The 21,336-nt window shown below is 37.3% G+C and overlaps 1 protein-coding gene across 2 annotated transcripts in view; it reads right to left on the bottom strand.

The window, feature by feature from the left end:
* The window catches only part of LOC149535192 (Trimeric LpxA-like enzyme), a 288,509-nt gene that overhangs the window by 169,255 nt on the left and 97,918 nt on the right, over positions 1 to 21,336 (bottom strand). For both annotated transcript variants that reach the window (XM_089807588.1, XM_089807589.1), the window contains exon 6: positions 15,545 to 15,807. In XM_089807588.1, the coding sequence (XP_089663714.1) occupies positions 15,545 to 15,807 (263 nt within the window). The remainder of the gene's footprint in view (positions 1 to 15,544; positions 15,808 to 21,336) is intronic.

Below are 21,336 nucleotides of genomic sequence, written 5' to 3'. Positions count from 1 at the left end.
ACCAGATAAAGAGCATTCAATTTGAAATCCTAGGTGTTTTTAGCAAGAAAGAATGAATTAGGTTTTTGAATTCATTTTGATCATTTGTGATCTTGTGAATCCAAGAATAGTGTGCAAAAGGAGATCTCTTGTGCAAATTCTAGCGATAGTTGCAGTCAAAGGTATTCATCACTGTTGCATTATCAGTTTTGCTTGTTGATGAAATTGCTAGATTGATTGTTGTAGATCCTTCAGTGAAGTCACAACATAGATTCAATCCATATCCATTTGTATCTACCGAGAAAGAAAACCAAGGAGCATTTTTGAAGGTGTCGTTAGATGTGGTGTACACAGAGGACATTAGGGCATACATTCATGCACCACTAATGTTGGTGAGTAATGTGAAATTCAAGGATACTTAGAAGCAACCAATGGAGGAAGACCTCACGACTTTCAACCACCACTACAAACATATTCTGGAGATGGGATTAAACATCTAGATAAGTTAAAGTTAATTTATTAACGTCCAACAAGAGACCATAAGGGTCTAAGGGACTAGAAAACATAAAAGAAGGCAACAGCCCACAGCATAGCACCAAACAGTCCACAAAAAGAACTAGCAACAAAGCAAAAGAACAAAGCAAGAAAAGACTAAATACTCCTCACATGCAAGTAGTAGTCCAAAACCGAAGGAGTTTCCAAATATTAGCTATGAGCATGGATTAACAACATCTTGGACCGGAAACATGAAGATACAATGTTTCTAGATCAGTTGTATAATATCATAAAGGAAGCAATTAGGGCTTTGACATGGTTGTGTTCTTCCAACACCCTTCTTATTTTGAAAGCAGTAAAGAATCATATGGTTACTCAATTAATCGGATCACAGTCAAATCAAAGAGCTATGACAGTTTAGGACATCATCGATCTCAGTGTCTATTATGTCATGAGAGGGCTAGCATACAAGATTTACTTTCAGAACCATAAGGGTTCAAGTAGTAGTCCAGAACCGAAGCAGTTTCCAAATATTAGCTATGAGCATGGACTAAAAACATCCTCGACCAGAAACATGAAGATACAATGTTTCTAGATCAGTCATATAGTACCATAAAGGAAGCAATTAGGGCTTTCACATGGTTGTGTTCTTTCAACACCCTTCTTGTTTTGAAAGCGATAAAGAATCATATGGTTACTCAATTAATCGGATCACAGTCAGATCAAAGAGCTATGACAGTTTAGGACATCATCAATCCCAGTGTCTATTATGCCATGAAAGGGCTAGCATACAAGATTTACTTTCAGAACCGTGAAGTTTCTACCATTGCCACCACAATATACATTGTTTTCCAAATCATGATCGAAGGAGAGAAGTCTGATCTTTGCAAGCTTCCAAGAAGACAACTATTAGACTAGCTGGAGAAGACAGAGAATTGTAAATATCAGTTCAGGTTTGGTTCTCCGATAATTTCTCTGGTATTTATGTTCATTAATGAGCTTCTAGAATTGACAAATAAAATTTGGCCTCATTGTTTTAAGAGTGATTTGTTTCTGTTTGTGGAGTGTTTGCAAAATGTTCTCTGACGACATGAATTTGATTTAACAATCAACAAAGGTTTTGCAAGGAAAGATGTAAACAATATTGCAAGAAATTTTAATAATAGATGAGTATTACTATTGATATAGATAGAGTTTTCAATTAATACAACTCTTTGGTCTCCAAGTAACCAATAAGAACCAAATTCCACATGCTATACATACCTGTAATTTGCATCATAGTACTGGGGAGATGAATTCCATGTGAATTTTGTTAAGAATATTAACCAGATAACCTACAGGTTTGATAGTACAGACCGTACTTCCTCTTCTTATTATAATATATCTCTAAACTAGCATTATATTATATATAACTCTTCCTATAGGAGCCGGCGACTTCTCATGAAGCAACAGTATGATGCTTAACTAAACTAACACATAGTATAAATGTGTCTTCCCAGATCGCCGACTTAGAGGGAGTTTAGTTAGTGCTAGTTTAGGAAGGGTTATATCCCTTTGAGGGACATACCCTTTAGGAAGGATATATAGGGAGGTTATAGATGCAGATTAAGGACACACAGCTACAACAAAGTCTGCTCCTCTAAGCATCTATATCTTGCGAATTATATCAGAGATACTCCCTCCCAATCAAAGGTCAAATATTCATTATTGGATCTGCATCAAAATAGGCATTAACTTCATCAATATTCAGAATTCTTAGAAGACCATTCTCAGCATTTAAAGACTGGATTAAAAGTCTCATTCAGAGGCAAGGAATTAGCAGAAACTTTACATGGTATCAAAGCACTGGTAGTCGAACCTAGGCTTTGCGAAATTCAATTATCAGACTCTATATATATCTAGCAACTATCTTCTATCTTCAATGGCATACAGAATCAAACTCAAGGACAGGTTTGATGGGAAAGAGCACTTTGAACCCTGGAAATTCAGAATCATGATGATTCTTGAAGAGAATGATGTAAAACAATTCATTGATGAAGCATCCAAACAACCCCCAGTTGAACCTCACAAATCTATCTGGAGTAGAGGAAATAGAAAAGCTATTCAAATCATCCTGGATGGAGTAAAAAATGATATTGTACCTATGCTTACAAAACATCAAACTGCCTTTGATATGATGAATGCATTACGAAATTCCTATGAAGTAACAATGCAACTAGGGTTCTTGCACTAAAAAGGCAACTGAATCATATTCAGATAAAGAAAGGAGAATTGATAAATTCTTACTTCCTAAGAGTTGCCGGTATTAGAGATGAACTATCAAGCATAGGAACCATCATTAGTGATACAAAATTAACACTTATAGCTATAGATGGATTGCCAGATTCATGGGAGACATTTGCACAAGGAATAAGTGCCAGAGATAAGCTTTTGGACTTTAACAGACTCAAGAATGATCGTCTTCAAGAGGAATCCAGAAAACTAAAGAAATGAGGGAAACCAAAAGTAGAATATGAAGAACTTCACATTCTTAATACAAACTCCTATAGGGGCAAGAAGAAGCATTTCAAGAAGAAAAAGGGAAATCAAAAGAATGGAAAACCCAAGAAAGATCTACTTAAAATAAAGTGTTTCAAATGTGAAAAATTTGGACACTATAGATCTAATTGTCCTGAAAATTCCAAAAAAAAGCAAATTGTACAAATGTCATCAAAGAAGAAGATACTTATGATCCTAAGAACTGTGTTTTGTATTCTCTCTATCAAATGAAATTTCAAATAAAGCGTGGGTAATTGATAGTGGATCTTCTAGACATATAACAGGATACAAAGAAACTCTAGATTCTTTATCAGAGAAGGTTAACGGTGAAGTTACCACTGGTGATAACTCAGCACACTCTGTTGAAGGAATTGAAAATTGAACTTTGAAACTAAAATCAAGAGATACTCTTCTTCTTCAAGGTGTAATCTATGTACCAAGAATTAAAAGAAACCTAATCTCAATTACAACACTTGAAGATGATAGGCACATGTTGCATTCGTATATGGCAAAGTATTAACTTGGGCTAAGAACTCCTCTATCAAGAAAGCAAAGTTAATTGGTCAAAGAAAGGATATTTGTATGAATTGAATACAGAACCTAGTGGTTCTATTCAAGCCCTAGTTCACGAAATTGCAAATACAAATGAAATATGGCACAGAAGATTAGGGCATCTAAATTTCAAAACTTTATCAACTATGCAGAAGATGGTTACTAGATTACCTAAACTAAATAAAGACCACCCAAGTATTTGCAAAGGTTGTGCTCTAGGTAAGAACACCGGAAGTCCCTTTCATGAAAGTACTAGGAAAAAAAATAATGTACTAGAATTAATTCATTCAGATTTATGTTGACCCATGTCTGTTCCTTCTCTTGGAGGATTCTGGTATTATATATTGTTCATAGATGACTTCTCTAGGAAAACATGGATTTATTTTTTTAAATGCAAGGAATCAGAAGAAATCCTACAAAGCTTTAAAGAATTCAAAACATTAACTAAAAACTTTTCAGGGCATAAAATTAAAACCCTCAGAATTGATAACGGAGCAAAATATACATCAGATTTGTTTAAAAGGTTTTGTAAAGAATCAGGGATTAAGAGGGAGTACATTATTCCTTATAATCCAGAGCAAAACGAGGTAGCAGAAAGAAAGAATAGGACAATTATAGAAGTTGCTAGAGCTATGATTTTTGATCAAAATCTAGAATATTATCTTTGGGCAGAAGCCTCTTATACTGCTGTATATATTCAAAATAGAAGTCCTCACTCCTATCTTAAAGATAAAAACCCTGAAGAAGTATTTACTAAAGTAAAACCCAATATAAGTCATCTTAGAATTTTTGGGTGTCCTGTATATATTCATATTCCAAAAGAAAAGAGAACCAAGTTAGAACCCTTTGAGAGGAAAGGAATTTTTGTAATGTATAGAGAAACATCTAAGGCATATAGGATTTTCATACCTGAACAGAAAAATATTGAACTTAGCAGAGATGTAATCTTTGAAGAAGATCTTGCATTCAAAAGAGCCATAAGTTCTGATGAACCTTCTCCTTTATCTAGTTCTGAAACAAATAGTGAATCTGGGTCCCAGAGAGAGAACTTAGAAGAAATCAAAGATGAAATTCAAAATATGAACCTTCAAGAAAATTCAAAGAAAAGATCACTTTGGGCCAATAAAACAGTTGAAGCAGCTCAAGATTTTGCTGCACCTTCCGTAACAGTCAGAGAAAACAAAAGACCTAAAAGATTCTCTGGTTATATAGCAAACATGAGTGACTTATCCAAAACAAAGCCAACCAATCCTTCTGATGTCATTAAACATACAGCTTGGAAAGAAGCTATGACAGAAGAATACCAATCTATTATGAAAAATGATGTTTGGGAAATTGTTCCAAAACCTATAGGATAACCTGTTGTTTCTTCCAAATGGATATTTAAAATAAAACATGCTGCTGACGGTAGTATTGAGAAGTATAAAGCCAGATTTCTAAACAGAGGATTTTCTCAAAAAAAAGGGATTAATTATGAAGAAACCTTTGCTCCTGTTGCCAGATATACCTCTGTAAGAGCAGTCTTAGCAATTGCCGCATCAAAGGGATGGAAGGTGCATCAAATGGATGTAAAAACAGCATTTTTAAATGGAAAGATTTCAGAAGAAGTATATTTGGAGCAACCAGAAGGATTTGAAACTCATGATCCTAACGCGTTTGTTTGTAGGCTCAAGAAAGCTCTCTATTGGCTTAAATAGGCTCCCAAGGCCTAGCATGAAAGAATTGATAAGTATCTCACCAGCTTAGGATTCTCCAAGAATGAAGCTGATCCAAATTTATATTATAAAAGAGATAAAGATGATATGGTAATTCTTATACTGTATGTCGATGATTTACTAATAACAAGCGATGATCATCTCATAGATCAGTGCAAAAAAGATCTAACTAGAGAATTCGAAATGAAAGATTTAGGACTCCTTCATTACTTCCTAGGATTGGAAGTATGACAAAATTCTGATAGTATCATACTTAATCAAGGAAATTATATATCAGACATTTTGAAGAGATTTGGAATGTGGAATTGCAAACCTATCTCTTCTCCAATGGAAACTAATATACAAACTTAAGGAAGCAACAGCAGAATCACCTTCCATAGATTCTACTCTCTACAAACAGATAATTGGGTCCCTTATGTACTTAGTAAATACAAGGCTGGATATTTGCTATGCAGTTAATGCCTTAAGTCAATTTATGTGTGAACCGAAGGAGATTCACCTAGTTGCGCTTAAACACATTATGAGATACCTACAAGGCACTCTTAAATTTGGACTCAAATATGAGAAAGTTGCTTTAGACTTGCATGGATTCACCAACTCATATCGGGGTGGAAGTGTTAAAGACAAAAAAAGTACTTTAAAATGTTGTTTTAGTTTAGGATCAGCTATGATATCTTGGATATGCAGAAAGCAGTCTTCAGTAGCTCAAAGCTCCACAGAAGCCGAATACATTGCAGCAGCGATGGCCTCTCGAGAAGCAGTCTAGCTGAGGAAGTTACTTGTGGGATTATTTGAGCAAGCCATGAATCCTACGATTATTCATTATGATAATCAAAGTTCCATCAAGCTCTCAGTGAATCTAGTTTTCCATGACAGATCCAAGCATATTGAAATTTCTTACCATTATGTAAGAGATATAGTAGACAAGAATTATGTAAAATTGGAATACATTTGTACTGCAGATCAGACAGCAAACATACTCACCAAACCTCTATCAAGAGTGAAGATAGAACATTTCAGGAGGAGACTTGGTATGGTTGAGTTGTAATCCATTTGTACTCTTCTGATTATTAATAAAATAATTTTATTTTGTCAGGCTATTGACTATTATGGGCTCCACCATGTGTATTCATTATTTAAAGAGGTGACGATCTCTGAAATAATGAACACTTGTATAAAAGGCATTATGAGAGATGACGATCTCTTAGATAATGTACTAAACAGTAGATTTGAATGTAAGATCTAGATGAGTTTTAGATCATATTGTGATCATGGATCACAAACTGGATAAAGGAAGAATCTTAGTATTATCTGGGTTTATCTTGTATTTTGGTAGATCTTAAATCTCAGGATCTTGTTGTGATATAGAAATACCAGTTTCTATGAAATCACAACTTGGATAAATGAAGAGATTACTCTTCAAATTTATCTTGTATAATATCACTAGTAGCAGTGATTTGTCATATCACAGGTTTAGTAATATGACTTTGTATCATGTGTTCTATGATACCACATACTAAGAAGAAACAGACAGATATAGAGTATTAATTCTTGCTTATTCATTTGTATTGGTGTTGCAAGATATAATCTCTCTCTGTAGGATTATCAGGTTAAAAAGGAGTGTTAAGAATATTAACCAGATAACCTACAGGTCTGATAGTACAAACCATACTTCCTCTTCTTATTATAATATATCTCTAAACTGGCATTATATTATATATAACTCTTCTTATAGGAGCCGGAGACTTCTCACGAAGCAACAATATGATGCTTAACTAAACTAACAAATAGTTAGTTAGGTGTTATTAAATGTGTCTTCCCAGCTCGCCGACTTAGAGGGAGTTTAGTTAGTGCTAGTTTAAAAAAGGGTTATGTCCCTTTGAGGGACATACCCTTTAGGAAGGATATATAGGGAGGTTATAGATGCAGATTAAGGACACACAGCTACAACAAAGTCTGCTCCTCTAAGCATCTATATCCTGCGAATTATATCAGAGATACTCCCTCACAATCAAAGGTCGAATATTCATTATTGGATCTGCATCAAGATAGGCATTAACTTCATCAATATTCAGAATTCTTAGAAGACCATTCTCAGCATTTAAAGACTGGAATAAAAGTCTGATTCAGAGACAAGGAATTAGTGGAAACTTTACAAATTTGAGTAGACTAATGGATATTCCTTGCGCCTGGATACAATACGCTCAACCTGCCATTTCTCCTGACCCACTTGCTCTACGATCTCTTCTTAAACAGCTGACAATCTGATTGGATGCATAATACAGTTCTTTTTTTATGACTGCAAGTTGAATCGATGGGCCATCTTGGATTGGTGATCCTGAAATCTGAAGATGTTACTCTGTATACTGCAAATTTCCAAACTCAGAAATGGTGATTGGAGATGCATCCAAACTACCAGCCTCTAGGGGCTTTGTCCCCGAGCCTAATTCCTCCTGTCTGTTTCTCACAGAAGTTTCGCATAAAAGAAATTCTGGAAAGCTGAACACTTCCCCTTGAGCCTTCAAATTCCATTATATAACATCCTTGTTCAAAAAGCTATCAAATTCCATGAAGGTCGACTTAGGCAATTAATAGTGATATTTACATCTTGTTGATTTTAATGACCACCATAGGAAATTTGACTAGGAATGTTTAAGTCATTATTTAATCATCACCTTGTCCCCTTAACTAATTAATTTAATTATTGGTAATTGCTTCTGGATTAGATTGTGTTGATTTTTTACCATCAACCTTTCGAATCACACTACGCAATTCATCATCAAGATGAGAGAGCAAGAGCTGCAAAACAAATTTTAGCTCTTGCTCTCTAATCTTGATGATGAATCACATAGTGTGATTCAAAATGTTGATGGTAAAAATTCAACACAATCTAATCCACAAGCAATTACCAATAATTTTAATGGATTGTGGAAATCCGATCTCTCTAATTCATTTAATGCTTAGCCTATGGGGGTTAAAGTGTTGCTTCTTATGGATGCCCATTTCCACAATTATGTCAATACCTTGTATTTGTAGCTAGTTATGAAATGATTATTAATCCATTTTTGGCTGATGACATTGTATGTGGATTCACTGTCTAGAAGCACCTTAATGTCCTCCCTGTCAATTCGCCCTCTAATTTGAAATGTGTCTTCAGAAGATCCTTCTAAGGTGGCCAAGAATCCTCCTTCCTTATCTTCCTTTAGGAGTTGTCCTTCTGAATCAGTGTCACTATCCAAGTCCTTGTCGTCTTTACTGTTTGGCCTTACCCCTATGTAGTGAATTTGCCCCTTCCCCTTGCATTGATGCTCGGGAACCCAGGGTTCCTTACAAGTGAAGCACATCTTTTGCCTCCTAAGTTCTTGTCTTGCCTCAAAATCAAGTTTATGTCTTGAAGGGGTTACTTGTTAAGTGGTGCATAAGGTTCCTTTGGAATAGATGTTTCTATACTACAGGCTTGCTATTGGTGGAACCGAAGTCCATGTTCCTAGCCTATTTAAGGCTTCTTGCAATGAAAGAGGGTTTAGTGCCTTTACCCAACCAGAAGAGCATCACTAAAGGCTGCTTGGATATATCAGTAACCATCACAGATATTCGCTGGAATTCTATGGTATATGCTTTTATTGATCCCTTGTGTTTGACTTGGATCAATTCTTTGAAGTGTAGTTCAGAATCCTTGTTCTTGATTTTCTGCCAACCTTTCAATAAATTGTATATAGGAGGTGATTTTGGAATGCCCCATTGTTATCATTCCATGATACCACCATTCGTGTGCTACCACATCAAGGTGGAGGTATGTATATTTTATGGTTTCCATTGTCATGGGATTTAGTTGGAAGTATGTGTCAAGCTTTTGAACCCATGCTTGAGCTGTCATCATCCTATCAACATAAGGGATGTTTTGCTTCCCTACTTTCCTTTCTAACTGTGAAAATCCTTCCCAGTTTCCTTTTTGGGGTTAGTATTTCATTCTCAAGTCAAGACATTCTTTGAAAGACATCTCTGTTTGAAAGACACTTACTTCCCAACCCTGTCTGTTTTGTTGTTGTACTATGATAAAAGAAGGTTCTTCTCCTATTTGACATTTTGCTGGTGCAAAATCTGGAATTTGAAGGAGTGAAATTTGTCTTTATGGGTTACCATTCTGCAATTGTTCCACTCATCCAATTGAGGCATTATAGTTTCCATTTGCAGGATTGAGTGCAGTGGGTCAAAACATCTCATTATTGTGTTGGTTTGTTCGAAAGTTCTCTATGTTCATTCAGCATCTCGTCTACCTTGTTACCAATATTTCCTTCCTCGCCCATTTGTGTTTTTTTTGGTCCTGTTTTACATCTTTTGCATGTTATAATGCGCTAGTTGTTCATTCACCTTTAGGCAGGAAAGGTGGCTATGCCAATTAGTAATGTCTCTTTTTTCAATAATTTAGACACTACATGTAATTTCAAAATTCAAGGAATATTTAACAAATGTTGATAAAGAAATTCTATTATATGATTCTTAATTCAAATGCATATGCTGTTTACAAATGATAATGAGTGAAAATTTGTATGAAGCTTAATCCAAATGCATACACCGCTCTAAAATGATAATGATTGCAATACAATCTATCAACAATATATAATAGTTGTGTCTAATATGTAGATAAATATATCCTCAACTGATGATAACCCGGTAATGTTGTCACTAAAAAACAATTGATAACATGTGAATATGCAGGCTACCTTGGTATAACAATGTGCACTGTATATTGTGGCAGGCTGTATCTAGTATGTCGATATTAGTATATATGAACAATGGAAAGTCATCTCTGATATATCTATGTAAATATGCTTCCAGTACGATGTCATCTCTAACTGATCTTAATGGCATTTGCACTGATGATTACCAAAGGCAATACAATTTCTAAGCATCTCCAATTCATCATCTTTTCCAAATAATGTGATCTCCAATAACTATATGCATGATGAAGGGAAATGGCGTGTATGGAAGAGTTGCCTCTTATTACCATAATGACCATATAACAATTATTACAGCAATCACATATTATTGATTACATTATTAGTCATGCTTTTAGTTATCCAATGTAAGATAATAGCAAGCATAGTACGATATTTATGAATAATATACTAAGTGCAGATGCAATACAATTATGGAAATATGATGCTTGGTAATTAAGATGCTTATGAGTTTATGATGTAACTCTAGCATTTGCACTCATATGCAGGGTCGATGCTCAATATGAATGTGATAGAATGATCATATGTTATGTAAGCAATTACATCAATCTGGATGTATTTATGTATGACATGATTATACTACTATTGTATTTGTATGTATGACACTGATGATTGTGATGCCTATGTATATAGAGAAATGTATAATGCTGGTGGCACGAATGGATGCATGCACAATGATGGAATTTGCATATGCAGCTTTACTAACTAAATGCAATGCATATCGTGATGGTGATTACAAGATGATGGTTCCTATTACTGATCTTCAAGCCATTGGTTCAACATGTAGCCAATGTGCTATGGTGGTCTTTTTAAGCGATCATCCATGGTCACTTGTAGATAACATTATAGCCATGTTTTCTATATGGTGGATGGATGTCTTGGTGATTGAGAAGCTCCATCTATCATCTATATGAAAAATGAAGATAACCTAAACAAGACAAGGTATGTTCATTCCTTGCCGAACACATTTATTGGAAAGTGGGTCTAACCATGGAGGGAACTCTGTAGTTAAGCATGCTCGAGCTGGAGTAGTATTGGGGTGGGTGCTCTCCCGGGAAGTCCCAATGCTTCACCTCTGTGAGCATCACCGAGATCAATGAGTGCTAAGTGTTCCATGTATTCCTTTGAGGTGAATTTGTGTGTGAATCACTACTCATGAGACATGGGTCAATGAGCTTGACTCAAAACTACATAGTTAAATACTGATAGCAATATCACAATTTGACTTCCTGTGGAAATGTCTCCTACTTATCAATTAATGAGCTTAAGGGATTTTCTAATAAATAGTTCATAAGGCACAACACTTGGTGAAGGTTTTGCAAATGGGGTGGCAAGCATAGTGGGTTTAACCATGGAGGGAATTCCATAGTTAAGCGTGCTCGAGCTGGAGTAGTAGTGGGATGGGTGACCTCCCAGGAAGTCCAAGTGCTTCACCTCTAACAGCATCACCTAGATCCAATGAATGCTAAGCGTTCCATTTATTCTCATGAGCGATAGATTCGTGTGTAAATCACTACTCATGAAACATGGGTCAATGAGTTTGACTAAAAAACTACATAGTTAAATCCTAGTAGCAATATAACAATTTGACTTCCTGTGGAAATATCTCCTACTTATCAATTGATGAGCTTAAGGGACTTTCTAATGAATGGTTCACAAGGCACAACACTTGGTGAAGGTTTTGCAAATGGGGTTGCAAGCAGAATGGGTTTAACCATGGAGGGAACTCCATAATTAAGTGTGTGTGAGATGGAGTAGTACTGGGATGGGTGACCTCTCGGGAAGTCCGGGAAGTCCTTGTGCTTCACCTCTGTGAACATCACCTAGATTCAATTACTGCTAATTGCTCCATTTATTTTCATGAGAGATGGATTCATGTGTGAATCACTACTCATGAAACATGGGTCAATGAGTTTGACTTGAAAACTACACAGTTAAATCCTAGTAGCAATATCACAATTTGACATCCTATGGAAATATCTCCTACTTATCAATTGATCAGCTTAAGGGGTTTTCTAATGAATGGTTCATAAGGCACGACACTTGGTGAAGGTTTTGCAAATGGGGTTGCAAGTAGATTGGGTTCAACCATGGAGGGAAATTCATAGTTAAGTGTGCTCGAGCTGGAGTAGTACTAGGATGGGTGACCTCCTAGGAAACACCTAGATCCAATGAGTGCTAAGTGCTCCATTTATTCTCATGAGAAATGGATTCACGTGTGAAACACTACTCATGAAACATGGGTCAATGAGTTTGACTACACAGAATCTGACTTTTTTGTGGAAATATCTCCTACTTATGAATTAAAACTATGGTTTTTCTAAAGGGAAGATTGCACCAAAAGATCTTTGCTTAATGGTGGACGTGCAAGATACCTAATTTTACGAAACTCCCATTTCTTATGTTGAAAAGAAAATAGCCATCCTTATGGAGGATGTGTAAGGAAGGAGGGTCGTGAGGAAGGGGAAATCAATCTCTTATGAAATGATTTACACTCATCACCATACCATTGCTTCATGGGACAAGATCTACAGTAGAAAGTGGAAATGAAGTGATGTATGTTATGGGGAAGACAATAAAATGCCACCAAAGGGTTTGATATAAAAACCCATACATGGAACCCATTGTATGAATGAGGGGGCGGAACCCAAACATGAGAACCAAGAGCAAGCAGCATAGTCAGTGTAGTCATCGAAGTTTATTGTGGTATCTTGAATTTTGGGGAGCAGAGAGTGGCAGAGAATCTAACCTTAATGCATTCCAATCATTATTATATACAAAAACAAAACAAAAAATCACACATATTATGAAAACAAAAGATTGACATTAGATCCTAACACTCCAAAGATGGACTAATTCATATTGACAATGATTAACATCTTCCTCATGCATCCACTACCAGAGCTATCAAAGTTGGGTTTTACCCTCCTTGATTAAGTTTTGATAATTTTAAGATTACCAAGTTTGTTTATTATATACGCCATGTAGTTCTTTTTGGTATAAGATACATACGCTAATAAATTAAGGCTAATGTTTGACATTGAACATTGCAATAGAACACAAGGCTTTAATAATTCAACAGATGGTAACAAATAGATTGATTGTTATTGTCTTAGTTATCAACTATGGCTTCTATTTGGACGCAACAGAGACAACACAAGGCCTTTACATTGGACCTACCAATCAAAGCCATGGATTGTAACCCCTACTGAACTCTCAGCTGGGACAGCTTTTCAATAAGGGTTTGGAATATCCCCCTATCTAGCCCTACATCATCCCAACTAACATCCATGTTCAGTTTCCAAGAATAGAAGCTTTTCAATGGCTCCAAATCACTCTCCTTTATATTAGGTGTCAGTAAACAGGAGCTGCAAACATTTGACTTAAACTACTATTCTATTCTAGTGTTGCTACACACAATAAAAAATGTTTGCAATGCACCTCAGCGTAGAAGGATTGTGAAACCTATTTGCTCCATTGTTTTGTTTATCCGTTTGAGAGTGTAAAGTGCCTTGACAATTTTTGAAGTTTTATCCCTGTTTTTCTGCCTTAGGAATTTTGTCAAACACTTCCCTTTCAGCCTCAGTTTGCTGATGTTTGTTGTTTTGCTATGATTTTTGAATGTCAATGACATTGATGAATACAAATGATTGCAAAATAACTAATTGGAAATCAAAGTGATATGTAACTTCTTTTTATTATTTTCCAAATGCAAGTACATGAAATTCTGATGTAAAATGCACACCTACAGCCAAGAGGTATTTTCACAAACACTTGGCATGCATCCTATGAATGACTATGCAATGAGATGTTTTTACAAACATTTGGCATACAAACTGAACAGATGAATTAAGTTGATTTCCCTTCAATATTTCAATGTTTACAATGAATAAATACTTTGGTAACAAAAAGACATATATTACTTGTCAAATGTATCCATCTACAATTGCCAAATGAAAATACCAAAAGACCCTAGAATAAGTAGTAGCTGAGATGACATACTTTTTGGCTTTGCTTTTTTCGGATTTTCTTTTTCGGACTGCTTTTTCGGATTTGCTTTTTCGGCTCTGCTTTTTCAGACTGCTTTTTCAGATCTGCTTTTTCGGCTCTATTTTTTCGCTTTGCTTTTTCGAATCCGCTGCGAAAACTGAAACCTTTCTCCTTGCCAACTGATGTCAAAAATTATATGCACGGGCTGAACAAAAATCACTGAATATTGTCTCTCAATTAATCACAAATGAATTGTCTGAATACCAATTCCTCCACTCCCAACTAGGGTTGATATCTCACAACCGAAATTGGCACCTTAGAGTCTTCAAACCCTCAGGCAAGTATGCAAGCACTAAGGCTCTCAACACAATAGATGAATATGCAACTCAAGATGTGTAAAATGACCCCCCAAAGGCTCCTTATAAAGATTTCACAAGCAACTCCAAGAAGCTTCTAGAGGAATCCAACACTTTATTCTTTAAGTGACTTTTTGATATTTTATTATATTAGTCACTTTAATATTAAATCAATTAAATATAAAGTTACTTTTTAATATTTCATTGTTTAGTAACCTTATAAGTAATTAATTTAATATATCTTTTCCCCATTATTTCTTCCTTTTTAGCCTCCGGGGAAAATAAAGGCTAAAATAAAATAAGTAGCTGGTGCCTGTCAAAAAGGGGACATTACAGAGAGAGGCTATCATTATGACTAGAGAACTAGAATTTCTACTGTGGTAGTCAGGGTTTAGCATGTAGACCATAGCCCGCTGAAATTAATTAGATCCATGAATCTGTTTGCAAAACCTTGGAGCAGACCATAAGCACCATTTTATGGATTTCGAGGAAGAGGGTAAAAGAAAACCAAGTGGGCTGGAGAGAAATAGGCCTTTGAGCTGCACATTCATGTTGTAGACATGTAAAATAGAGTATACCTGGGTGGACAACTGAGTTAAATGAGGGATGGCAAGGAGAAAAATGGAGATAAGATTTGAAAAATAAGTTTGTTTTCCGTGCATTTATTCATCCTTTTTCATTTATTGTAATGCATTTTTTCCAATGCCTTTAAAATTATCACTTGTTTATTGTGCCATACTCCATTTCTTGGGGTTTAAAAGTTCACACTTCCAAAAATATTTATATTTGAAATTATTTCATGTTCCACTAAACATGTCCAAAACAATTATTTCCCTTTGTGAATACAACCAAAAAATGCCTATAATAAAAAAATGTAAAGATATTGATATATGTTTGAAGTTCTGCAAAGCACATTAAAAATAACACTAGCTCTTAATTCTCATTATGTCAATATACAAACTATGTTATGCAAATTCATGCAATTCAACTATTGTTATAAAGTAAAGATAAAGACTGCGCAACAAAACAAAATCTAAACTTACTCTGAAAGATAAGATAACACCAGGTTCTAGAACAGCCCCAGCTCAATATACAAACTATTTTATGCAAATTCATGCAATTCAACTATTTTTATAAAGTAAAGATAAAGACTGCGCAACAAAACAAAATCTAAACTTACTCTGAAAGATAAGATAACACCAGGTTCTAGAACAGCCCCAGCCCTAACAACAGCCCCATCGCAAACAATTGCATATTTTAGGGAAGCATTGTCCTGGATTGTCACGTTGTTCCAAATATAACAACCTTCTATAAAAACGTTGGAACCAATAGTGCATCCTTTACCAATAACAGAATCGGCAATTGTGCAATAATCACCAACGATTGTACCCTCTCCCAGCATTGTTGTCCCACCAATTGCTGCAGATCGGGATTGCACCACACCTAAAAAATATATTACAGTAATAAATAATGAAGATGTAACCCACTGAAATTAAAAGCCACAAACTATCATTATAATCTGATCGTCCAATTTTCAGACAAATTTACAGTAAACATAATTCCCCAGCACTCAAATAAGTTTCAATGTAGAAGGGAGATAATACAACAATAAAATGCAACCAGATAGCTAAATATCTATTATAGATTGAAATTATAATGTGTCAATTTACTAGATAGTGACTTAAAACTAGAAACGATTACAATAATAAATATTTTTCATGAATTGGAAATAGTAGCAAGTTCCCCAGAAGTGTAGAGACCCTCAATGAGAAAAAAACAGGCTGTTAGGACTCTGGAAAAGACGCAACATTTTCTAATTTCAGCATGATTTGAAATTTCACTAAACAAGATTATAATTAGTTATCAGCAGATATATAGTGAGTACAAGCAAGCAGAAGAAAGACTGCAATGATAGAAGTTGCAAGATCAAGCAATATACCTTTCATGATGGTTCCCACGAAAATATAAGAACAGCAATAAAAAGAGACACTAGGCTTTCCGATGTACTGACCCTGAATGGAAATTAGTATTTTTTTAAAAAGAGTTTAACAGTAGGCAAAAAATCATATATTATAGTTTACCAAACAAAAAAATTAGAAGGCAAGCAGAAAACTTACTTACAGTGGAGACAGTTAAAAGAATTAGAAGTTAAACCACAACAAAATATTTTTTGGTATAAGTCAAAGAAAAGAAGTATAGAATAAGATAAATTAATAATGTCCAACAAGAGACCACCAAAAGGGTCTAACGGACTGAAAGTTACAACAAAGAAACAGAAGCAAAAGGGACACAAAACGGTGCCCAGGTAAATAACTAACTACCAAAACCAAAGAGCCAAGAGAGGCACCACCAAGACGCCGAGAGTGGTAGAAAACAACCAACAATAGTCAATCGGCCAATGAGATGTATCCCAAAACCGAAGGGTAGCCACCAGGCTGAGAGGGGATCCGAGACCATCTCCGAGTAACACTGGGGGTGGAGGGTTGTCACCCATGCATATGATCTCTATGAGGTCTCATGGATCTGGAATGAGCAGGAGTAGACTAGCCCAATGAATGATCAATGCCTCCAGCGAGGGCAAGCAGCAGAAAGAAGGAAACAATAAGCCGATCATAACCATGTCTCGAAGGAGACTAAAACTGCAAAGTGTCATCAGGATAATGCGTAGCCTCATAAAGGTAAAGCACCAAGCACTGTTGGTCAGTGTATCTGAAGAAAGAAGCGAAGAACAAGCAGTCCCCAAAGAGACAATGCAACCTCTGTTGTCAGTAAATGTATAATGTAGCCGACGAGTAGAATAGTATCCGGACGGGCGCGTGACGCTTGAGTCACCCCTTTGGAAAGGTATATGTACACGTCCGAGATGGACTTTGGAATCATCATAGATCATTGTAGTCATTGTAATCGGATTGTAATCATCAAGTGCATACATGAATAAAGTACCTGTTCTGAATTGAATCGTGTTATACATGTGTTAACTTCTTACCCTATGCGGTAAACATTTGGCGCCATTGCCAGACGTACCTGGAATGAACGAATGATATGAAGATTAATGCCGAATTTGTCAAACAAAGATCGGAATAAGGTGAAAGATTAGAATGAACTAAGTACAGCACAAGAAATTTTAATTTTAACACAGCAAGCCGAACGCAAACAGAGACTTCAGCAAATTGCCGAGGGGTACCGAAGGGGTGAAGAGGCACAGACGAAGGGAGCGCACTCACCTAGTAGGCTGAGGAGTGCCGAGGAATTGCTGGAAGAAACTCGACAACGCTTGAATTTGGTGGAGGAAACAAGGGAAGAATTCCTTAGCCTGTATACGCCGAGGGGAGAGTGTCCGAACGGAAAGGAAGCAACTCGCACGGCTCGGAGTGCCGAGGGAGCACGAGCATGGAGGGATCTCTTCGTTCCCGACACACCACACGAACGAATACAGGCGGAGAATAGAACGTCACTTGAAGACTTTTCACCAGACAACGCAGTTGTTGGAAACAAGACTATTGTCCAGAACAGCGCGGAAGTCCAGAATAGCGCGGGAACACAAAATAGCGCGGGAGTCCAGAATAGCGCGGGAACACGGAACAGCGTGGCAACACAGAACAGCGCGGGAGTCCAGAACAGCGCGAGAGCACAGAACTGCGCAAGAGCTCAGAACAGCGCGGGTACACAAGTACCTCAGAATCCAAGACAAGTAACGATGGCTGGCCCTAAAGAAAAGTTACCCAAGTTTCACGGTGATGGTTCAGTAGACCCTATCAGACATTGTAAAACGTGTGAAACCATATGGATGGCAAATGGTGTGACAGATGAGGATGATTGGGTAAGACAATTTCCAGCGACCCTACGGGGTGTGGCGATAGACTGGTTTTCTAACACTAGTCCTCAGAAACTTAATACATGGGAGAATGTTAAAAAAAGAATTTATAGCAGAATTCAGATTACTCCGAGATGATAATGAAATAGTGGCAGAAATCTACAGCACCAAACAAGGAAAGAATGAGACAGTCCGAACCTATGCCAGGCGACTAAAAGAATTGATCGGAAAGATGGAGAGTCAACCAACGGATGGGTTGAAAAAACGGTGGTTCGTGGAGGGGCTACGGCCGGCTCTTAAAAAGAAAATGAAGATTGTACCACCGTCATCGTACACCGATGCATATACTCGTGCCATGGATTTAGAAAGCGAACAGAAGACGAGTAAGAAGAAGAAACATAAGTCCTCTAATTCAGATGATTCATCCTCGGAGAGTAGTAGTAGTGATGAGGAATCAAACAAGAAGGTGAAAGCGCTACAAAAAGACATGCTGCGGATGATGAAAGAATTCAAAAATTTGAAAAAGAATCCAGATACAATAAAAGGAGAACTATGGTGTACAGATTGCAAGGAGGACGGTCATACGAAAGGTTCATGCCCGAAGAAGCAGTTTTGTGACATTTGCCAGGTGGCGGGGCATTCCCTGAAAGAGTGCCCATTTAACTTGAAAACAAAAGGACACCAGCAAGTGTTACTAACACAGGAAGCATCGAACAATAGCAACAACGCGGGCAATGATGCAACTTCAGGTGGATATCGAAACAATAATAGACGCGGAAGGGGTGGAAACAATAACAATAACAATGAAGGCCAGAGTAGAATACAATATGATGCGAGTGGACGACCGATGATACAATGTCGAGCATGTAATCTTTGGGGTCACTTCGCGAGGGACTGTACTACGAAGGAGACGCCGCAGCTACTGTGCAGATGGTGTGGTCCAGGGGACCATGAAGATTCAAAATGTCCAAAGCAAAGCATAAATTTATTAAGTATTGAAACATGTTATGAAAACGTGTTGGCAATCACGCGGGAGCAGGCGAGGAAGGCAAAATATCCGAATGCAGAAGAAGAGAAGGAGAGGTTATAAAAAGCCCGAACAAAGATAGAGAAGCAAATGAGAGCGGAGAAGTCACAAGTAAAAGACACTACTGAAACTTCAAAAACAAACTTGGCAGAACAAGAAATGGTGAAATAGATAATGAAAAGGAAGTACCAATTAAATCAAATGATCTTCTTCTCACCATGCCACAGTTACGTACGGCTATCATAAATATGACACCATCCTCGAGAGTGAAAAAGGAAGCAAAGGATAGTAAGGAAACAGCCACGGCAGCAGCAACAGATCCGATGTTACTAGCACTTATGATAGGTAGACATCCAGCAGTGGTGGAGATGGGCATTCTGGGTACGGTGCTAACAGATACAATAGTAGACGGACGATCGGGAGTGAATGTGATGCTGGAAGATATCTGGAAAAAACTTGGACAACCAACACTATGGCCACCCACCTTTCAGTTACTTACAACAGATCAACATGGGATAAAACCCTTGGGCACTCTAATGGCGCAGCCGGTAACAATTGGGACACAACCATTTTTACTGGATTTTGTAGTTATTCCATTAAAGAGAAGATGGTATGATGCCATCCTAGGATGGGGGTGGCTGGTGCAAGCTAAGGTAAAGCATGATTGGAAAAGGAACACCCTGTCAATGGAGAAAGGAGGTAGGAGATTTATAATCGATTTGCATACACAGATGGTAGGAGAAGAAGCCGCGTCGTCGGACTCAGAAGGCGGTGGCGAGAGTGATGACGAAGGGAAAAAGAGGATGGAACCAGATGATGAAGGGGTGCTGAGAATAGGAGGGTCAACTGATGACGACCTAGATTCAGTAAACAGATTGCTACATTGGCAAATGGAAGATTATGAGGTCTTTCCGAGCTGCAATATTTTGAGTATCGAGGAAGGAAAAGAAGGCCATGAGTTTCCGAAGGAGTACAGTGAACTGAAGGAGAGAGAAGCGCAGGTGGATGAAACACCTGCCCATACGTTCAGTAAAGATAAACCAATAAAGTATGAAGAGCCGATAGTGAAAACAATGAACTTGGGTGATGAGGAAAATCCGAAGAACATTCTTGTAGGAGATGATTGGAACCCAGTATTGAAGGCGGCAGCATTCAAAATATTCATGGAGTATAAAGACGTTTTTGCTTGGACGTATAAGGACTTGAAAGGAGTACCACCAGAACTATGTGTCCATTGGATACCATTAATCGAAGGCGCGGTACCAGTACGGAAGAGATCGTACCGAATGAACAAAAACTATGCAGCGCGGGTCACGGAAGAGATTGATAGGATGTTGGAGGCCGGTATCATCTTTAAAGTTCAGACAAGTGAGTGGGTATCACCGATTGTGATATCCTTGAAAAAGGATACGACACAGATAAGAATATGCGTGGATTTTCGATGTTTGAATGCCGTAACAATTAAAGACCTGTTTCCAATACCGTTTACAGATAGCATTCTGGAGGAAGTGGCAGGGCATGAAATTTACTCATTCATGGACTGATTCTCAGAGTATAATCGAATATCCATCGCTGAGGAGGATAAACTAAAAATGACATTCATTGTCGAGGAGGAAGTATATGCATATAACAGGATGCCATTCGGATTATGTAATGCTCCGGCGACTTTCCAAAGGATTATTCTACATATATTTGATAAGATGTCTGTTGGAAATTTTAAGGCATTCTTGGGCATATAGTTTGTAAACAGGACTAAAGACGGATCCAGACAAGGTCCGCGTGATCTTAGAGATGCCACCCTCGACGGATGTGTTGGAAGTGAAGTCGTTTCTAGGGCACATCGGTTATTATCAAAGATTTATTAAAAACTATGCAAAATTTTCTTATCCACTGGACAAACTCACCTGCAAGGGTGAACCTTAGAGATGGGAGGCTGAGCAGAACGAAGCCTTTGACGGATTGAAGACAAGGTTGGCTACGGCTCCGATTTTGGCCTATCCAAATTGGGATAAAGAATTTCATGTCCATGTAGATGCCTCAAATTATGCCATCGGAGCAACACTGGCGCAAATTGGCGACCACGGGTTGGACCATCCAGTGTACTTTGCAAGCAGATTGTTGTCAAAAGCGG

The sequence above is a fragment of the Cupressus sempervirens genome, chromosome 10 (genome assembly GCF_028749045.1).
Source record: "Cupressus sempervirens isolate cs-2001-9-10 chromosome 10, ASM2874904v1, whole genome shotgun sequence".
Lineage (NCBI taxonomy): Eukaryota > Viridiplantae > Streptophyta > Pinopsida > Cupressales > Cupressaceae > Cupressus > Cupressus sempervirens.
The sequence above is the reverse complement of the archived record's forward strand: the minus strand, read 5'-3'. Positions and strand labels throughout refer to the sequence as shown.